The following is a 19,608-nucleotide window of genomic DNA, read 5'->3' as shown; positions in this document are numbered from 1 at the left end:
GAAATGGTCTGTGTCAAGGAAGAATCGAGACATGAAAGTACATGTCCTTCAGGTTGATCACTGCAAACCAATCCCGGGGACGGATGCACTCGAAGTTGCGTTTCTGCGTCAGCATTTTGAACAGGAGCTTGTGCAGGGCCCAATTCAAAACTTACAGGTCCAGGATTGGTCGTAACCCACCGCCTTTCTTGGGTACAATGAAGTAAGGGCTGTAAAACCCTGACCTCATCTCGGCTGGAGGGACCGGCTCGATCGCGTCCTTCGCCAGCAGGACGTCGATCTCTTTCCTCAGGACAGGGGCATCGCAGCTCCGCACATGGGTGAACCGGATGCTCCTGAACTTGGGAGGCCAGCGGGCAAACTGAATTGCATAGCCGAGCCGGATAGACCACTGCCGTACCCGGGGTGGGGCAGAGTGGTGGAAGGCAGAGACTCGACTCCAGAGGCATTGAAGCGGCCGGGAGTGGGGTCTGGATGTGCGGAGCAACTCCAGCCTACTTCCACGAGGGGGCAGATGGCAGGGAAGGCCCAGAGGCGGCAGGAGGGCGCCCTCAGCAACGAGCAGCCGGCGAAGACTGGGCAGCAGCAGCCTGTTTCCGGGGCATGATGTGCTTGATGACCTCAAGAACTGTTGGCCGTAGCTCTCCACCGCGTCGCCGAAGAGGCCACCCTGGGAAATTGGGGAGTTCAGGAACTTACTCTTGTCCGACTCCCTCATATCGGCCAGGGTGAGCCACAGGTGTCGCTCCTGGACCACGAGTGTGGACATCACCCGGTCCAGGGAACGTGCGTGAGGTCTGTCGCCGTACGCAGCTCTTGGAGCACCCATGGGTCAGTACCACCCTCCTGCATGTCACTGAGCGCTTTGGCCTGGTGGACCTGGAGAAGCGCCAAGGCATGCAGGGCAGAAGCAGCTTCTCTACACGCATTGTAAGCCTTACCAGTCAGACTGGAAGATAACCTACATGCGTGGGAGGGGAGCGTGGGGTTACCCCACCAGGTGGACGCAGTCTGGGGACACAATTGCATCGCCACAGACCGTTCCACTGGGGGGATGCCCTCGTATCCCTTCACTGCCCCGTTATCGAGAGTGGTGAGGGAGGAGGAGGGAGTCGATCTGTGTCGGGCCGTCAGAGGGACTGGGGCGGCGCACTGAGAACCAGCACGGCCCGCCCCAAGATACCAATTGTCGAGCCGTAAGGGTTCGGGACACGGTAGAGGATCCCACACGAGCCCGACACTCGCAGCCGCCCGGGCAAGCATAGTGGCCATTTCCGGGTCCGGCTCGGGCAACGCTACCACACCCGAAGGGGGCAACGCAGCCGAGTTGTCATCCCCAGAAGATGACCGCTCTCCCTCCAATGCAGCGATCGACATCTGGTCCTCCGGCGAAGCTTTGAAGGAAACAACCAGAGCCATGAGATGGCCCAGCGGTCCCTTGCGAAGACTCCGATGGCAGCGATGCAGAGGAGTGAGGGGCCCGTGGGGGTCTTTCACCCGGCGGGTCATTCCTCATTGGGATCCTCAGACCACCAATGGGATTAGCTGAAGTAGCCTTCTTCTGAAATGAACCAGAAGAAGCACTAGATCGGGGAATCTCCAAAGAGACTCCCCCTCGTCTGAGGGTTCTCAGTCTCGATCTTAACATCGCGATGGTCATGTTCCCGCAGTGGGAACATGACTCATTCACAAGCGCTGCCTCAGCGTGCGCGAGGCCCAAACACAAGAGGCAGCGATCGTGACCATCAACTGGTGGCAGATATTGACCACATCCAGAAACACACGGATGAAACGTCATCCTGAAAAGGACGCGATCTTCACTCGTGTTGCTCTTTTAGAAACACTCTCTTATTGTGCTGAAGCACACAGGGATCAACGTGGCAACACAGCGGGGAAACTGCAAGCCCACTGTGTGCACTCAACCGGATACCAGCTGTGACAACAGCTCTTTGAGAGAAGCAGATCGCGTGAAGTAACAGCCGTTACCTGGGAGACTCGTGAAGATTACTGAAACGCCGTAACACCAACACAGAGAGGTCTTGAAACAGCAGACTTGTTGAGCTTGTGGAAAACACTATCCGAACGCTCATTCACTTAGAGGGCACAACCGGTCGGCTCTGAAGCAGAAATCGATTTGTGTATCCTCGCGCTTCCGCTTTATACCTGCACTGCCAGGCGGGGCGCAGAATGCAAGTCTTGCATGCCAATGTTCATTGGCTTGTTTTAGTTTCACTCTAAGGCAATTGGTCTTTCTAGCGTGATCCCGATTCGTTGGTAACTCCTACCAACGTGACGTAGGAGTGACTGAACGAAAGGGAACTTTAATTTTCTCATTGTCTGACCATTTTCAGGTTACTTGTTGTGGATCATTCAGATCACAGACTTTCAGACCTGTACAGTTGTACGACTGGATAAACTGGAAGAACTGGAAGAGAGGGCAACTCTCTGAGAAAACAAGGAAATTAACATTTGAACTCTCTTGCTATATTACCATCCCCATTCGAGACACTATCACACTTGAGTTGATCACCTCCCAATTTACACATCATTCCCTCAACTTCTGTCCCTAGTAAGTCTGGGATGATGATTAATGCAAATTCCCACTGTGAATTCATGTTTACATTTGAAAAGAGGTTTCTGCCTTGGTCTGAGTGTTTAGGGAGATGCTGAAGAAGGCTTGTGGCGATTTGTAGCTCAAATTAGCCTGTGATATATAGAGTGTATGCAGGCACTCCCCATCATGTATTTTATAATGTCAGGTTTGCATCTTCTCTCTTTATTCCAGAGCATTTGATGTTTTGTATTCATTACCTTTTAACTGATTATGTAATTGGCATGATACATTTACCTGATATAATAAATTGTTACATTTGATTTTATTCCGACTGACTTTGAAATAGTTTTCCCAGGTAGATTAAATGGATTTTTATGTTACTGCAAGTTTTGCATCAGATTAGTGACGACTACGTCTACGTGTTTTGTAAAGACAAGAAGTGAATTTCCATTTAGGGCAGCACAAGTGCTGCTTGACCAACCTAAATCTGGGTGTGTCTTACCTTTTAATTTAATGTTACTTTAGATAAGTGTACGTGGGAAACCACGGCATGGCCAATCTAAAGCTATTATAAGACAAGTAAAGTTAGTTGACTTCTGTAGTAGTGGCCATACCTCTACTGAAGTAAACGCTACTTTAATTTCAAGTGTATGCAATCACGGGGGCTATACCAAAGTATCTTTGATTGTGTAAGCATGATTGTGACCGATCTCAAGCGACATAGCTACCTAATATGAATGGGTAAAATATAAGTAAAGAATTAAATAGAACAATCAAATGTATTGCTAAACTATTATATAATTGACCAATAACCAATTGGCAATCTAACTTAAATTCGAGGTCGTGATAAAATGGAGTCAGATATAAAATGGAGTCAGATAAAAGCTTAAATGGAATTAAATTACTTTGCCACATGGAAAGACAGTAACATGAGAGACCTTCACCCGTTCTGGCGGAAACCCCCATTTGGACCGATAAACGGGCTTACACAGTTTTAAATAATTATGTCTTGATGTCTAACATATTAAAGATTTCTATGCCTTTTGTTTGCCTCCATATTCAGTTGTCAGTTTTTGCAACTAACTTTCAATGCATTTGTACAAAGAACAAAATAAAATTCAAGTTTAAGGATTTATATTGTTCTGGTTTAACTGATTAATCAGCTGAATGCTTTCATTCCTGTTCTAGACTCTCTAACTGCAGTGTGACAGAAGAAGGTTATAAAGCTCTGGCTTCAGCTCTGAGATCAAACCCTTCACACCTGATAGAGCTGGATCTCACAGGAAATGATCCTGGACAATCAGGAGTGAAGGAGCTCAATGATTTACTACAGGATCCAGCCTGTCAACTGAAGACACTGAGGTGAGACGGGATCAAATAATTAACTAAATTAGTTATATGGAGGCTAAATATTCATAACTAATATATTATTTTAGCTATAAAATTAGCTTGACAATTTGTTGCATCAAAATGATCAAGATCAGATCAGATGCTGCAGGTTCTGTCATGATGATGATAAACGTCAACACAGTTTAGTTGTGATACGAGCTAAAGATCAAATAGACATTATGGGTCAGTATATGGGCTGCTATTCTGGAGTATACCTTGATAATTAAAAATGCACAATTTTATTTTTGTGCACACTTCTCATCAAAATTCTAGATAACCTTTTAGTGTAATAGTTTTCTGAACACAATAGTTTTCCATCAAGCCCAGATTCACTGCATCTCTCTACAGCAGGTCTATGAGTCTCCAGATGTTCACAAACATGCAGTTTCTCAAGCCAGTTTTCTCTGTGCTGACGTTTCTCACTTCTCCTGCTTAAAAGCCAGAAGGATCTTAATTTCACACTCTGTATTCATACTGAAAACCATGATCTAGTGAGCTTTTGCCCTTCTGCTCTGTGAGACGTTTCTGCTCTTATGAGTTTGCTTTAGGACTGAGTGACACTCTAGTTTCTTTTAAATTTAGATTTATTTGTGTATTTAAATGTTCAAAGAATTTTCTTTATCATATCAATTGTTTTTGTAATGCAACAGACATTTATTTGAGAACTGAATTGACTCTTCTGCAGGTTTTTGAGTCCTGCTGCAGAGGAAGCCTGTCAGTATGTGAATAGAGTTGTGGGTAAAAACCCGTTACTCCAGAAAGAGCTGAATCTGAGTGAACATAAACTAGGAGACACACGAGTGAATCAGATCGCTGCTCTACTGCAGGATAAACACTGTCAACTCAACACACTGACGTGAGTATTGCTCATTTATTTATAATATTACTTTACTTTTAGTAGTAATGTTAGCTGATGATAATATTTCCTCACTTGTTTGAGTCAGAGCAGTTTTTTCCTCAGAGTCACACAGAGCCACAACAATTTAAAGTAATAAAATTAAACAGCAAATAAAAACACAATTAAAACGTAATATCAAGCTTTAAATATTTGGTTAAGACAGACAGTTTGATCATGGGTCAATAATTATTTCAGTTTCTGTAGAGGCAGAACAATGTTTTTTGTGACATCAGAATCAGAAATGTTCATAACTGCTTTCAATTCAATGTTTGTATTTCCCAAAATGTAAATGCTTTCAAAACACGCTTCATGAAGCTACGAAACCTTTACGAATCTTTTGTTTTGAATCAGTGGTTCGGAGTGTGTATCAAACTGCCAGAGTCACATGATTTCAGTAAACGAGGCTTAGTTATGTCATAACTTTCGAAACGTTTGGAAATGTTTGGAAATGTCAATGGTTCTCCACTGGGGGGCGATGATCTCTGTGAACCCATGAATCATGCAGATTTACTAAGATTGAACGAGTGTCTGTGGGTTTAACCTGATCTCTGATCAGTTTTATACATTTGTAGACGTTTTATACATTTGTAGATTCGCAATTATACTAATGTCTAATTAAAACGTCTGTATAAAAGGAATAATAGTAGTTAATAGTTTCTTATTGGCCTGTTTAGCTGAGCCATCCATAAAATAAACAAAACAAGCACTGAAAATTGATAAAAGAGCACATATTATACAGACACTTTTAATTAGACAGTGTGCAAAACCTGCTCTTACTCTCTCATCTCCATCACATTCTCTCTTTCTTCTTCTCTCAGTCTCCTTATCTTCACCTGTATATCTTCCCTTCCCAAAGCTGAGCTTTGATTGATACAGTCTTTGCAAACTGATTATTTCTGTGGGTTGTTTAAAACTTCTATCGTAAAACAGCTGCTTAGTTTCACTGCTTACATGATATCTCACACTTTATGAGCGTTAACTGAAGCGTGTCGTGAAGCGTCGCGCTGGAATTCACGCTCGACTCGCAGCTTCTGTGAACATAAAGCCCGCCTACTTTGATTAGATTGGTCATCTCAAACATTTTGACATTGACGAGTGTTGTTAGTCCGCTGAAGCAGCTCAGATGAGGTCGTTTATTATGGAATTATTCTTGAGCCAATAATAATGAACGTAGCTTTTCAAGAAACTAATGAAAATATAAATTGAAACTAAATAAATTATCTCTGAAACTGAAAAAGAATAAATCGCAGGCAAATTTTTTGACTTCGTTTTTAATACACTGCATGTTTTGCTAACTATTTCTCATATTTCAATCGCTGATCTGAACTTACAAATGCGCTTCCAGAGTTTTCATTTACGCTTCTGAAGTTTTCGTTTATGCTCCCAGAGTTTTCGTTCGCCGTTCTGACACAAAAAAATGGCAACAAGAACATTCTTTGTGTGACGTATGTAATGAAATGCCCTTTGAGGTCTGTATCTGACAGCAGGCCACGACTGTAATTTTCATATTGTTTAAATTCCTCTTATTTAAGTGATCATTAATTTTGATGGTGTAAACGTATATCATGCTAACAATGAATAGTATGATGGCCATGGTTGCCAACCTTGATTACCTGGTTGAAGTTTGACTTTCTTGACGGCTGAATATATCACATACGTTTGTTAGTAGCCTATTCTCTTTAAATTGTAACAGCTTAACCTAATCAGAGCCTAACATGCAAAAGAATCATCAGGAATAAACAAATATTCTCCGAAAACATTGGACACTACAATATTTTAAGTATTATATACAGTACTTTAATGTGCAATTATACCTTAATAGACTGAATAGATCTCTTGTGCTCCTAAAAGCTTCTGCCAACTAAGTAGTAGCAGCAAGTAAATAAAGATCAAATTAAAAAACAAACATAACTTAATATCACTAAAATGAAATAGAAAGCTGCGATTACAGACGCTCACATCCACACATAAACACACCACTGACGTCTTCACTTCCAGGTCACGAAGCTGTCAATCAAAAACTCAGTAACCAATGAGAACACACTGCTACTAGCCCCGCCCCCACGAGAGAAATGTGTCAGAATGGCGAACGAAAACTCTGGGAGCGTAAACGAAAACTTCAGAAGCGTAAATGAAAACTCTGGAAGCGCATTTGTAAGTTCAGATCAGCGATTGAAATATGAGAAATAGTTAGCAAAACATGCAGTGTTTTAAAAACGAAGTCAAAAAATTTGCCTGCGATTTATTCTTTTTCAGTTTTAGAGATAATTTATTTAGTTTCAATTTATATTTGATCAATTTATATGCAATTTTCATTAGTTTCTTGAAAAGCTATGTTCATTATTATTGGCTCAAGAATAATTCCATAGTTTATCGTGGTGATGTGCAATATCATTACAGCACCAAAGTAGAGTTAATATTAGGCAATTATTTCACAGCCTTCATTATATAGACCATATATATCCCCTTTCAGCTGCGCTCGTTGTCTTTTGACTTCCGGTCTGCATTTTCACAGCAATCTTGCGTATTTATGAATGAACGGCTCGTTTTAAAATTTTCCCGGTCTACTGACATTTGTTAAGACATCTGCTTAAAACATTACCATGCTCATGATAACTTTCATTAACTCTACAATTAGTAAATCCACTTTACCAGCGAATTACTCCTCGACAGCGATGCCATAGAAATATACAGAGCGACCGCAAAAACAGAAGTTCAAAGACAATATTCTAAAGATGCTGTGCGCTTGTTTCTCTGGCGCATAAGGTCTATACACGCCGAAAAATGACCCAGGTCTGGACCTCAATGGTGTGTACGGCCCTGCATGAGGGCTAAATATACACACAGACACTATTAAGCACACAAGAAACACCTGAACACAATGAACCACATTTGTCCCAGTGAGCAAACCAAAGGTGACATTGACACGAATGAACCTTTAAGTGTCATGAAACCCTGTTTTAGCTGGTCGTTCACATCTCAGACCTGGAAAAGTCTGAGGAAATGTGTGTGTAAAGCTGTGGAAAAGTGGGAGTATAGAGGGCGGGAAAAGGGGAGACAACAACCAATAAAACACAGACCTGCAACACACTCATTATACAGACACATGAATATTAAAATATGACTGCAGAGGGGAAAAATAAATGGATCTGAAGACACCTTGAAAAATATAACCCTATATAACACACTCACAAGAACGAGGGAGAATTGCGGAAGAATGTTTAAGGCGAGACACTACAGGTGAATAGGGTAAATTTTTTAAATAATAGATATCACCATGAAACTTCCTCAGTGGATTACTTACACAAGTATATAAAAAAATGTATTACAAGTTTTAGAAATTTGTATGTTTAATTATGCAAATTAATTAGGCATTATCTCATTACATATGCACGATTTTGCATATATTTTCGGTAGATAGATCTGAACATATGATAAAGCCAGGTGCAAAATTCTTTTTTCATTTTGTTTACACAAGATGGGCCTACCTAGGAAATCAAAATATCGACGATTTTCGTCATATTTTTTTATTATTAAAATGTCACATAAATCAGGCCAGGAATGATTTATTAACAAATCCCTCTGAAAATATCTTCAGAATACCGCTAAGTGTATAGCTGGAAAGTTTGGTGTACACAGGCGCTGCACAGGCTGAGATGTTTGTACTGGAGAATGACAAAAAAGTAATTTTGAGAAAATGGCAGTTAAAGAGTTAAATAGCTCTGAATGAGATTTTGTGTTAGCTTTAAATCCCCCTTTGGACATTCACGATTGGTTACTGATAGAAAGGAAATGCCCATATTTGGGTTACATAGCGTTGTGCAGGAGACTCAGAGCTTTACAGCGATACCGGTCATGACAGACTTCAGTGAACAGACGGATCTCGGCGTGTCGCGTTGTAATGCTGACTTCCTGGTAAATTCGGGAGAAACTTACTGCCGCAAGTAAACAAAATGTAATAAAATAAACATCTTAATGTATATTTTCAATGTTTTCTTTATAGCAGCTTGAAAGAACACATATTGAAGGAGTAAACTAGCCCAACATCTCAAAACTGACCACTGCATGAAGAATCTATGTTTTTGCCTGCCGTGTCTCGCCTTAAAAGATCTAATAATATTTTCATTACATTTATGAGCATTTTAGTCTCTGAGTCTGAACAAACGACACGCATCAGTTTAACACAGAAATAATAAAGAAATAATACTTTTCAGCCCGGAAGAACCAAATTGCTCAGAAAAACACAAAAATAACAATAAATAACAAAAATAGAGTGCTTTTATTATTTTCAGTGATGTGCAGCCTGTACATATCTGTTAAAAAAATGTGAAAAAAAATTTATCTCAGAAAATGTGTTTTAGTGGGTTTCATGACCCTTAAAAAATTATATGAAATGAATGTGTAAACTAACATAAATAGATCAAGACAACCTTTGTATTCTTACAATGTTGGTGGTATATTTAAATGAACAATGTGTAGTCTTTCTCTGTGTTCCCTGAACCTGGATATCCCTGTTTATTTGTCAGCAAAATCTGCTGGATGAAGCTAAACACGTTAGTTGATCATCATAAACTTTTCTCTTTCTGTCTTCAGTCTGTATAGATGCAGTATTACAGAGAAACAGAGTCTCATCCTGACTTCAGCTCTGAAATCAAACCCGTCACACCTGAGAGAGCTGGACCTGTACTGGAATAAACTAGGAAACACAGGAGTGAAGCACTTATGTGTCGTACTGAAGGATTCACACTGTAAACTGGAGAGATTGAGGTCAGTCACATTCACAGACAAGAATCAAAATGCTTAAAATCACTTCAACAGTTTAAACTAAAACACTTTATACTCAATATCTGACAATGAGTCTGAGTTCACATTATATTTCTGCAAACATGTTCACTTTAGTATTTTGTGATCTGGTGAAATAAAGATAAAGATCTCTCTCTTCCTCTGTTTTATTTGCTGATGAAGATGATGTGACTTTACAGAATAAAGAGTTTTCTTTTCTTCTCTCTCTGCTAATGTAGTTTAAGTGACTGTGATCTGACAGATGAAGGTTGTTCTGATGTGACTTCAGCTCTGAAATCAAACCCGTCACACCTGAGAGAGCTGGACCTGAGCGAGAATAAACTAGGAGACTCTGGAGTGAAAAACCTCAGTGATCTACTGATGAACCCACAATCCAAGCTGGAGAAACTACAGTTAGTATCATTATACTGTACAGCAATTACAGTGTGACTGAAGTTTATTTATTTGAAGACAGCAGGGCTTATGTTTCATTGTTTATAGCAGTGCACTTTCTGGGTTTTCCCTATTGCTCACATTTCTATGTGTTTTTTATCTAGTTAATAATTGTTTAATTTCCAGCATTTGATACAATGAACTGATTGTGTACATGCAGAAATCTTCCTTTTCAACAGAGAATAAAGAAGAGAGACGTCAAATAAATGGTTAAAAATGAAAGAGAAGAAACAGTGTCTTCCAGCACACAGAACTAGTGTGACTGGGTTTCAGAACAGACTATTGGAAACTAAATGCTGCTGTAGCTCTTCAATAAGATGATCATCATAGATGTGAACTATTGTTATTTCTCTGTCTTCAGTCTGAGTGATTGCAGTATTACAGAGAAACAGAGTCTCATCCTGACTTCAGCTCTGAAATCAAACCCATCACACCTGAGAGAGCTGGACCTGAGAGTGAATAAACTAGGAAACACAGGAGTGAAGCACTTATGTGCCGTACTGAAGGATTCACACTGTAAACTGGAGAGATTGAAGTCAGTCACATTCACATACAAGAATCAAAATGCTTAAAATCACTTAAAAAAGTTTAAACTAAAACACTTTATACTCAATATTTGACAGTGAGTCTAAATTCACATTATATTTCTGCAAACATGTTCACTTTAGTATTTTGTGATCTGGTGAAATAAAGATAAAGATCTCTCTTCCTCTGTTTTATTTGCTGATGAAGATTATGTGACTTTACAGAATAAAGAGTTTTCTTTTCTTCTGTCTTATTTTCTTCTCTCTCTCTGCTAATGTAGTTTAAGTGACTGTGATATGACAGATGAAGGTTGTTCTGATGTGACTTCAGCTCTGAAATCAAACCCGTCACACCTGAGAGAGCTGGACCTGAGCTGGAATAAACTAGGAGACTCTGGAGTGAAAAACCTCAGTGATCTACTGATGAACCCACAATTCAAGCTGGAGAAATTAGAGTTAGTATCATTATACTGTACAGCAATTACAGTGTGACTGACGTTTATTTATTTGAAGACAGCAGGGCTTATGTTTCATTGTTTATTGCAGTGCACTTTCTGGGTTTTCCCTATTGCTCACATGTTTATGTGTTTTTTATCTAGATAGTAATTGGTTAACCCTCTGGGGACCAGGGTGTTTTTGGGGCCCTTGGGATGTTTTGACATGCCTTGACATTTGTGCTTTTTTCAGTTATTTATAAACATGTTAATGGCAAAGGTGTAAATTCACTCTATATAGCACAAATGGGGCTACCATAATATGTACGTAACATGTATGTACATGTTTGTATTTTTAAGAGAATAATGTTTATGCGTGGTTATTGAAAAAAATAAAAATGAAAGTTGCTGAAATAAGACCACAAAACACATACTAAATATGTGTCCACAAGACTTTTGACTAATGGATGTTGTCGCTTCGAGTTCTGGCTTCAAAATGATGTGAAAATCATCCTGCCTAATCGTTCTCATAAAACAATACATTGATTTAAACATTGTAAGACAGATTTTTTGTCAGAAGAGGTTTATGCATGGGAGTGGTAATGGCCTATCAATATTAATGAGATTCAGACCAGGGGTGTGACATAGACACCCCCCCAATGGCTAATGGGCCATCAAGTGAGGCAGCCTGAAGAAAGAATGAGAGGACATTCAAAGGTTTTATTTTTCAATCTGTTTTATTGTAATTCCTCTGTGTGGAGGAACTAAATGTTCTAAATTCTAAATGTTGCTCTAAGCAAATTAAATGTGAGCAAAATAAAAAAATAATCAGTCGGCTATAAACAAAGCAATTGTGAGCGATAAATAAACAAAAGGAATCTACCGATAAAACTGTAAAGGCAACTCTTGTGTACACTGAATAAAAAATAAGATAAACTCTAGACAATGTTCAAATCAAAAACAGGATGTGCTATGTGATATATATATATATATACAGTGCAATGCATAAGTGAATACACCCATGCTAAAGTTGACTAAAAAGAGGAATAAAAAAATCATATTTTGGAAATTGAACTTAATGCCTTAATTTAAAAAATTAGGAAAAATTCAACCTTTAAGGACACCAATTTTCTTTGTGAATGAATAATGTATCGTAAATAAATAAATGTTCTTCCTTAAAATACATGGTGCATAAGTGAGTACACCCCTATGTTAAATTCCCATAGAGGCAGGCAGATTTTTATTTTTATACTATGCATCCTGATAAAGTTCCCTTGGCCTTTGGAATTAAAATAGCCCCACATCATCACATAGCCTTCACCATACCTAGAGATTGGCATGGTTTTATTTCAGTTAGCCTAATAGCTAGTTTGATTTGCATTGAGAGATGATCTTATGGAAAGTACCCCATGCCAATCTCTAGGTATGGTGAAGGCTATGTGATGATGTGGGGCTATTTTAATTCCAAAGGCCAAGGGAACTTTATCAGGATGCATAGTATCCTAAATTTTTTTTTAAAAAATACTTAAAAATAAAAATCTGTCTGCCTCTATGGGAATTTAACATAGGGGTGTACTCACTTATGCACCATGTATTTTAAGGAAGAACATTTATTTATTTACGATACATTATTCATTCACAAAGAAAATTGGTGTCCTTAAAGGTTGGATTTTTCCTAATTTTTTAAATTAAGGCATTAAGTTCAATTTCCAAAATATGATTTTTTATTCCTCTTTTTAGTCAACTTTAGCATGGGTGTATTCACTTATGCATTGCACTGTATATGTATGAGTAGGCTATGAATCCAAGTATGAATCAGAATCAGAATAGATTTTATTGCCATTGTCAATGAAAGGTTTCACAGACTAGGAATTTTCTTCGGTGTAGCCTACTCGTGCAACATGAAACAAACTTTTGCTAATGATAAATAATAAGCAATAAACTATGGAAATAGGCATAGGCGTAATTTGCGGGTGGGACGGATGGGACATGTTCCCACCACTTTTTAAAACATCTCGCGACACGAATGTACCAATTCTACAAATAAATAAAACATCTCCAGTTAACTGGCAGAGCATTCATTTCGTTCGTTTTTTAAATAAGATACTAGCGCTGAAATGTATTTTTTTTTAAATCAAGCGATCAAAGTGCTCATTGCCGTAGCGATCAGTGGCGCAGATATGGTGTTTTCTCATGTGGCTCATGCACACACCGCACTGTCTTCACTCGACGCGCGCTTCAATCCGTTGCGTTGCGGATACTCTCTATTCGTTCTGGTGAAACCACAAAACATAATGCAAACGTTTGCGTGTCCCTGCTTGATATACAACCACTGATGAACATAATCGTTTTGATGAGAGAAAAAAAAACTATACAAGAAAAAAAAAAACCTATACGAGGGCGGATTCAAACTCAGACCCTCTGACACAACTGGCGAAAGTTCTACCACTGGACCATTAAGATACACGTTGGTTAAATAGGCGGATCTATGTATTGGCACTGACAACATGTATTAGGCTACATCTCATTTAAACGACAAATTAAACCCCATGTAACCTACTATTTAAATCGATTGCTGGACATCGTAATGTTATTGGCATCCATCTACATTGAATTTTGAAATCAGATAGAGCCGGCCAGAGCGCTGCATAATAAGTAGTCACGCCGGCTTATTCAGTATGGAAATACACACCGACAATGACACGCCCCTACTGCATGCTAGAATCTGAAAAAAAAGCCGATTTCAAACTCAAAATGTACGCTTTTAAATATACCAATACTGCTATCTCAAACATGGAGAGGCTTCTTCGTGATCTCAACTAACAAATTCTGCAAAAAAACGAAAATCACCAATTTTGAAATAAAACGCTTATTTCTCATTTTGCTCGCAAGTTGTGCTGCCGACTTGTGTCCCTGGTTTCCGTGACGGGTCACAAATGTGGACTCTTCGTCGCTAGTATCCAGGACGAGCTGAAGGGCTTCTGTACCGGTGTATCGTGCCCTCTTCCCAACGCGCAGGTGACTGAATGATGAAACTTGAAGCGTTTAATGCATTTGCTTGGGGGCGTTTACCTGTTTTGCATAGATGGCTTAACACATTATCTTGTTAATAGCGTGCTCCGTGAGTAGGCGTGAACGAATTAAAGTGAATGAGCTCGTAATGAGCTCGACTGGAATCACTCTCTTTTCATACAGATTACAGAAGCTGAGAATATTTGTTTTTTATATAAATTACTTAATTTAAAAGATGAGATCTCAAGCTTTATGCCCGTGGGTATGTTTGCCTGTTTGACTGAATTTTCGAGGAGTTACAGATAATTTTCTAACGCGTTTCAAATTGGAGTTCACTGACAGAGAGAGTGCAGAACTCGCATCATGTTAATTTTTCTTTATTTGGCAAAAAGCAAAACACTTTATTTTTATTGTGAGTACACAGAAAAAAAATAGAAACTGAACAGGATCGATTGATGTATAACACAAAAATGAAAGTTCAAAATTAACAGAGCATTATGAACTTAATTTACATTGCTAAAAAAAAAAAACGAGCAAAACGCGCGGGCGCGTTTTTGGTCCCCAGAGGGTTAATTTGTGTACATGCAGAAATCTGCCTTTTCAACAGAGAATAAAGAAGAGACGTCAAATAAATAGTTAAAAATGAAAGAGAAGAAACAGTGTCTTCCAGCACACAGAACTAGTGTGACTGGGTTTCAGAACAGACTATTGGAAACTAAATGCTGCTGAAGCTCTTCAATAAGATGATCATCATAGATGTGAACTATTGTTATTTCTCTGTCTTCAGTCTGAGTGATTGCAGTATTACAGAGGAACAGAGTCTCATCCTGACTTCAGCTCTGAAATCAAACCCGTCACACCTGAGAGAGCTGGACCTGATCGGGAATAAACTAGGAAACACAGGAGTGAAGCACTTATGTGCCGTACTGAAGGATTCACACTGTAAACTGGAGAGATTGAGGTCAGTCACATTCACAGACAAGAATCAAAATGCTTAAAATCACTTCAACAGTTTAAACTAAAACACTTTATACTCAATATCTCACGATGAGTCTGAGTTCACATTATATTTGTGTAAAATTCTTCACATTCATGATTTGTTTGTAAGATAATCTCTCTTCCTCTGTTTGTGTCTTTCTAGACTATATCGCTGTGACATTACAGATGTTTCTTCTTTAACTCAGTCTTTGACTAACTCAAAAGCACTGCAGTTTTTAAAAGAGCTTGATCTGAGAGACAATAAGATAGGAGACTCAAAGCAGCGGCTCAGAGACGTGATACGAGACTCAAACTGTGTCCTGAGGTGAGGAAACATCACTGAGATATTAAAGAGATCTTCATTTACCTCTGATATGTGAACAAACCTTTCAAACATTCGTGAAAGGAAATTATCATTAAGCTTTATTGCAACAAAGGGTTTGTGTGAGAACAAAATGTGAAGTTATTGAAATGTTTAACACAAAGGAGGAAAGAGAACAAAAGCTCACAGTCACAGCTTTATACATCAACACCTGCTTTATTAACTGTGTCAGTAGAAGTGAATCATTTCAGTGTGAAACAGACTTGGTCAGATTGTAGGAAAACGCTGCACTCCTGCTAAAATCAGTGCAGCTCCAGCTTCAGCTCACAGCGTCCAGCTCACAGGAGAAATGTCTCTGTCTCTAGTGTGTTTTTACTGTGACAAGCAACATGTCACACTACTTTACACTTACTTTACTCTCAGTGATTTACTAAGAGCCTACAAACATGTTTAAACTAGAGGACAAACGGCTTTAAAGGAGAACTCGGCAACTCTAGCGAACTCTAGTCACTTCTTCGCTGATTTTCGCTTTTATTGTCGCATGTTTTCCCCACGAGCTCCCCCTACAGCTGTGGTGGGGCGTATATTTCACAACATGGTCGTAAAAAACTCCCCCTCTCTTCCGCTGCTCATGTGCGTTTGTTATGATCGGAGCAAGCCAACTGTATCGTGTGGAGCTATGTCTACCGAGGTGGGTAATCTGGTAATACATCATACATGCGTGTGTGTTTATGTCGAATTGCCGTAAAGCAATTCGTGTTTCGCGCTCGTTCTCGCTTCTCACGAGACTTCCAATTTCTATCTTTCCGGGGCGGTAGTCCCCAAGTTGCAAGGTTGGTTTTCCGCCTGGGAACGCTGGGGGGAGCGGGGAAAGTCACCAATATCACCAGAACAGGCTGTTTAACCATTCAAATGATTTCTAGACAGTTTTATTAAGTTAAAAAAGTTACCAAGTTCTCCTTTAACTAAAGGTTTGTGTTTGAACTCAAAATAACATTTGTATTTGCTCCCTGTGGTTTATTCAATACGCCGTACACTCATTAGTTTCTCCTTTACAGAGACTCAATAGGAGTCGCACCAACACACACACACAAACATATGAACATGATTCAGATTTTACATCTATTATATTATAAAACACAAATATCTATGCAAGATCATGTAAAGTCAGTAATTAATCTGATTACAGGAATTCATTTTAACTTAAAAAAAAACAGTAATTGAAATATAATAATTTGCACTTTGTTCCACTGAACACTGATTGTTTTCTCTTCTGTTCCACTTTACAGTGTAGATGAAGATCAATCATCAAATATCCCTGATAAAGATCGATTATCAAACTCTGATAGATGTGTTATATCATAGTGAGAAATGATCATGAGAGGAGCAGAATCCATCAGGTGATCCACAGAAGAGTCTCACGACTGTCTATGAGGAGAAATAAATGTGTAAATGTGTTTCATACAGGTGGAAGAGACTCAGACTTCACAATTAAATAAAGCAGCGTGTGTGTTAGCATGCGTATTAGAAACATGTGATATTGAATGATTCATGTTGGTTTATTATTCAGCCAAATGATTGTTTAGTTGTAATTAAAGGAGGAACAGAAGAAGAAGCTCAGATGAGTGTCAGCAGAAATCTTCAGTATCAGGCCTGCAAATATAATAATGTTTAGACTGAACTCATCCATAATTATGAAAATATTTCTAATCATGAACGTGATTGTCAAGTATAGCACATAAATGTTTCAAAAGATAGAAAATTTACTTGTAACTTTTAAACATTTACATTATCTCTCTAACATTTTATACAACGAATATCTTTATTGTTATTGTTTTATTGTATATGAAGTTAGTTATGTGTGTGTGTGTGTGTGTGTGTGTGTGTGTGTGTGTGTGTATGTGTGTGTCTGTTGCTGATGCACAGATCTACAGTATATTGTCTTTGTTCTGTGGATGAAGTCTCTTTTCCTCTACAGACCGACTAAACATGTTTACCAGTTAACAGCATTTGTGTGTTTTTCACTCGCTCCTCAGATAGCAGACGGATGTGGGCCACTTCAGGCACTGATGCGGCACTGCAGGCCTTCTTATGGCCCGAATGACTAATCTGGGTGTAAACCAAATATGGCCCACATACTGTATGTTGCAGCAAATGTGGCCCAGTTATCTTAAAACATATCTGGGCCAGTTTTGGCAAAGATGAGGGACAGTAATCACTGTGAATCTGAATGTGAACCTAAAGTGGCCCACACATGACACAGCAAATATGGCCCGATTACATTGCAAAATAATTTGGACAACATTTGGCAAATAAATGACACAGTCAGCACTGGCTAACCAGGGTGTAAGCCTTATGGCACAGTAAGCAGTGTGTGTGTGTGTGTGTACTGTGCAGCACAAACACAGACATGCACTAGCTCTTACAGTCAGTTAACTTATGTTGTACATTGAGAATTTTTTTATGGTCTTGGAACGAAACTGAATATTTGGCTGAGATACATTTTGAGTCGCTGTGTGTAAAAATCTTTGCTGTGGTTTCAAGCAGGACATATTCTTGGGTCAACATTTTTTTTTCATCTTGGAACACAATCCCTGTCCAGAAACCCTAAGGGCCTGCTCACATATCGCGTCTTTTGCGTGCGCAAGTTCGTTATTTCAAATGTAGCCGCGCGGTATGCGCGCTCATAATGGAAGCGACGCGGTCGCGGTGCGACGCGCTCGTTTTTTCCAAGCGCGTCCGCGCCGCATCGAGATAAAAACATCTCAACTTTTCAGAATGCCGCAAGCGCACCGCAGGTCACGTGACAAGAACCAAGCTTAGCAACGACAGACGCCTCTGGAGCGCAACCACCCGAGCGCTTTGGAAAAAGGAGAACGCGGCGCGCCTAGCGTTTTCGACACGTTTTTATGCGCGATATGTGAGCGCCGCCTAACCCTACACATAACTTATCCTTAACCCTCTGGGGACCAAAAACGCGCCGGCGCGTTTTGCTCGTTTTTTTTTTTAGCAATGAAAAATAAACACAAAATGCTCTGTTAATTTTGATCTTTAGTTTTCGTGTTATACATCAATCGATCCTGTTCAGTTTCTATTTTTTTTCTGTATACTCAAAATAAAAATAAAGTGTTTTGCTTTTTGACAAATAAAGAAACTTTAACATGATGCGATTTCTGCCTTCTCTCTATCCGTAAACTCCCATTTGAAACGCGTTCGAAAATGATCTATGGGACATTCTACCAGAAACGTACATTTTCTATCCCCAAAAAAAAAAAAAAAAAGTATTATTAACCTTCAACTTTAACCCTGACTTTAACAAAGGAGATAGTGAATAATTGTAAATTATTGAAATCCCACCTCGGCACATAATAATTTTTGAATAATAAGCATTTTAATATGCAGTTACTCTTTAAAATGTCAGGCTCCGTCACAGACATGGCTGATAATGTAAGTGTGTTAAAGAATATGCTCTCTTCTGCACAAATATCATCATTTTAATGAGGATCTGTCCCTTATTGAAGGAAACATATAATTCATTAAAAAAAACACAGCTATCAGGCTGATTTTGCTTGTTTTGTGGGCTCTTAGATAAAGAATGACCATCAGGTTCACATAATGTTGTTGAATAAGGGGCTTTTGGGGTAAAGTTTGTTACCAACGCATTATTGTAAATATATAATCCAGTCTTTACTATCACTATATACCCATTTCAATAATTGTTATAATCAAAATAGCCATTTTTGGACTAAAATATACTTTGTGACAGGACTGACCGTGGTGTGACAGGGTTGACAATGTTGTGACAGGACTGACATTTTTTCCATCAAGCATTACGAATTACATTAAAATGACCAGATTTTCTCTGAAAAACTAAAAAAAACAAAATGTTTATAATTTGTAGTAATATACTAAAAATCTGTATTTAAATAGTGGATAAGTCTTTATTAATAAAATTAATCAAACACAATTAACAATGGGAAAAGATAGTCTCGATTTTAAAGAGTAAACAGTATTTTAATTCTCTAATAGGCCTATTATGAGCCACTTTAAACCTGTGTAGGCTACAAGTAAAATTCATTAGTATATCCTATATATGTTGTCATATATCTTTACCCAGATTCCTTAGCAGCATGGTCAGCAGCCATATCACCCTGTAGCCCAAGACTGGTTGCCCACTGAAGCTAAGCAGGGCTGAGCCTGGTCAGTACCTGGATGGGAGACCTCCTGAGAAAAACCAGGTTGCTGCTGGAAGAGGTGTTAGT

At 39.1% G+C, this 19,608-nt stretch overlaps 1 protein-coding gene across 3 annotated transcripts in view; it reads left to right on the top strand.

The window, feature by feature from the left end:
• LOC308695872 (NACHT, LRR and PYD domains-containing protein 3-like) overlaps positions 1 to 18,940 on the top strand; it is a 29,428-nt gene extending 10,488 nt beyond the window's left edge. For 2 of the 3 annotated variants that reach the window (XM_081374130.1, XM_081374131.1), the window contains exons 8-16: positions 3,743 to 3,916; positions 4,629 to 4,799; positions 9,435 to 9,608; positions 9,863 to 10,036; positions 10,438 to 10,611; positions 10,882 to 11,055; positions 14,834 to 15,007; positions 15,188 to 15,349; positions 16,636 to 18,940. In XM_081374130.1, coding sequence (XP_081230256.1) covers positions 3,743 to 3,916; positions 4,629 to 4,799; positions 9,435 to 9,608; positions 9,863 to 10,036; positions 10,438 to 10,611; positions 10,882 to 11,055; positions 14,834 to 15,007; positions 15,188 to 15,349; positions 16,636 to 16,711 — 1,453 coding nt within the window. In that variant the 3' untranslated portion in view covers positions 16,712 to 18,940. The remainder of the gene's footprint in view (positions 1 to 3,742; positions 3,917 to 4,628; positions 4,800 to 9,434; positions 9,609 to 9,862; positions 10,037 to 10,437; positions 10,612 to 10,881; positions 11,056 to 14,833; positions 15,008 to 15,187; positions 15,350 to 16,635) is intronic. The other variant, XM_081374132.1, reaches the window with a different exon arrangement.
• Positions 18,941 to 19,608: the final 668 nt, after the last annotated feature.

The sequence above is a fragment of the Scardinius erythrophthalmus genome, assembly GCF_964197995.2.
Source record: "Scardinius erythrophthalmus genome assembly, chromosome: 9".
Taxonomy (NCBI): domain Eukaryota; kingdom Metazoa; phylum Chordata; class Actinopteri; order Cypriniformes; family Leuciscidae; genus Scardinius; species Scardinius erythrophthalmus.
Note: the sequence above shows the minus strand (reverse complement) of the source record. Positions and strands in the feature narration are given on the sequence as shown.